The following is a 1,973-nucleotide window of genomic DNA, read 5'->3' as shown; positions in this document are numbered from 1 at the left end:
CCAGCCCCCCAAAAAGGGGTCCCAGCCCCTCAAAATGGGGGTCCCACCCCCCAAAAGGGGGTCCCAGCCCCCAAAATGGGGGTCCCACCCCCCAAAAAGGGGGTCCCGTCCCCCAAAATAGGATTTCCCACCCCTCAAGAAAGGGGTCCCACCCCCTAAAAAGGGGGTCCCACCCCAAAAAGGGGGTCCCACCCCCCAAAATGGGATTTCACCCCCAAAATGGGGGTCCCAGCCCCCCAAAATAAGATTTCCCACCCCAAAAATGGTGTCCCAGCCCCCCAAAATGGGGGTCCCACCCCCTAAAATGGGGTCCCACCCCCCCCAAAAAGGGGTCTAAGGTGAGTCTGACCCCCAAAATGGGGGGTCCCACCCCCCAAAAAGGGGTCCCGGCCCCCCCAAGTCACCTGGGTGGCGACCTCCCCCTAAAATGGGGTCCCACCCCCCCCAAAAAGGGGTCTAAGGTGAGTCTGACCCCCAAAATGGGGGGTCCCACCCCCCAAAATGGGGGTCCCGGCCCCCCAAGTCACCTGGGTGGCGAAGATGGCTCTCTTCATCATGGTGAAATCCTCCCTGTCCAGCATCTTGTTCATGTCCGGGAGGTTCCCCCTGAAATTTGGGGGGGTGGGAGCTCAGGAGACCCCTCCCCAAAATCCCCAGGGGTGTTTTTGGGGGGGTTTTGGGGTTTTTTGGGGTTCTTACACCAGCAGAGACTCGTAGAGCTTCTTCCCGAATTTCTCCTTCACGGCGTTGGCCGTGTCCCTGGGGGGCGGAATTTGGGGTTTTTGGGGGGCTCCCCGGGGGTTTTTGGGGGGTCCCCGGGGGGTTTTGGGGGGTTTCGGAGTCCCTGGGGGGCAGAATTTGGGGGTTTTGGGGGGTCCTCGAGGGATTTTGGGGTTTTTTGGGTATTTTTAAGATATTTTAAGGATTTTTTGGGGGTATTTTGGGGTTTTTTGGGTATTTTTCGGATATTTTTGGGGTATTTTAGGATTTTTTGGGTCCCACCAGAGGTGCTTGCGCACGGCCTGGCCCTGGGTGGATTTGGGGTGAATTTTTGGGATATTTTGGGATATTTTTGGGATATTTTGGGATATTTTTTGGGGTCCCACCAGAGCTGCTTGCGCACGGCCTGGCCCTGGGTGGATATTTTGATATTTTCAGGATATTTTAAGGATATTTTTGGATATTTTCAGGATATTTTGGGATATTTTAAGGATATTTTGGGATGTTTTTGGGTCCCACCAGAGCTGCTTGCGCACGGCCTGGCCCTTGAGCGACTCCACGTTGAAGTTGTTGGTCCGGGCTGGCATGATGAAAAACGCCACCACGGTCACCTCGCTGCCGTTCACCTGCAGGGCGCGTCCCCAAGGGTCACCAAGGGGTCACCAAGGGTCACCAGGGGTCACACGGGGTCACCAAAGGTCACACGGGGTCACCAAAGGTCCCCGAAAGTCCCTGCAGTGTCCCCAGCCCCAAATGTCCCCAAATGTCCCCAACACTGTTCAGCTGCTGGGGGTGTCCCCGATGTCACCTGGGGTGCCCTAAAATGTCCCCAAGGCCAGCTTGACCCCAAATGCCTCCGGTGTCCCCAAATGTCCCTCCAAGCCTTGAATGTCCCCCAATGTCACCTGTGTCCCCGTGGGTGTCATTGACGTCCCCAAATGTCCCCAATCCCCAAAATGTCCCCAATCCTTCCAATGTTCCAAACGCCCCCGATGTCCCCAAATCCCCTCAGTGTCCCCATGTCACCCCGATGTCCCCACTGTCCCCAATCCCCAAAATGTCCCCAATCCTTCCAATGTCCCCAATGTCCCCAATCCCCTCGATGTCCCCAATCTTCCCAATGTCCCCAAATGTCCCCTCAGTGTCCCCAATCCCCCCGATGTCCCCATGTCACCCCGATGTCCCCAATGTCCCCATGTCACCCCAATGTCCCTGATGTCCCCCAGTGTCACCCTGAGCAGGTAGTTGAGGCG

At 56.9% G+C, this 1,973-nt stretch overlaps 1 protein-coding gene across 1 annotated transcript; it reads right to left on the bottom strand.

Moving 5' to 3' along the window:
- Positions 1 to 439: 439 nt before the first annotated feature.
- On the bottom strand, positions 440 to 1,970 carry LOC120503427 (glycogen [starch] synthase, muscle-like; the record flags this gene model as incomplete). The annotated part of the gene is made up of 4 exons (XM_039711911.1): positions 440 to 606; positions 700 to 759; positions 1,240 to 1,346; positions 1,953 to 1,970. Coding segments are annotated over 4 exons (352 nt in total), but the record flags the coding sequence as incomplete, so codon positions are not given.
- Positions 1,971 to 1,973: the final 3 nt, after the last annotated feature.

This window comes from Passer montanus, unplaced genomic scaffold (assembly GCF_014805655.1).
Source record: "Passer montanus isolate IOZ18808 unplaced genomic scaffold, ASM1480565v1 scaffold2524, whole genome shotgun sequence".
NCBI lineage: Eukaryota > Metazoa > Chordata > Aves > Passeriformes > Passeridae > Passer > Passer montanus.
Note: the sequence above shows the minus strand (reverse complement) of the source record. Positions and strands in the feature narration are given on the sequence as shown.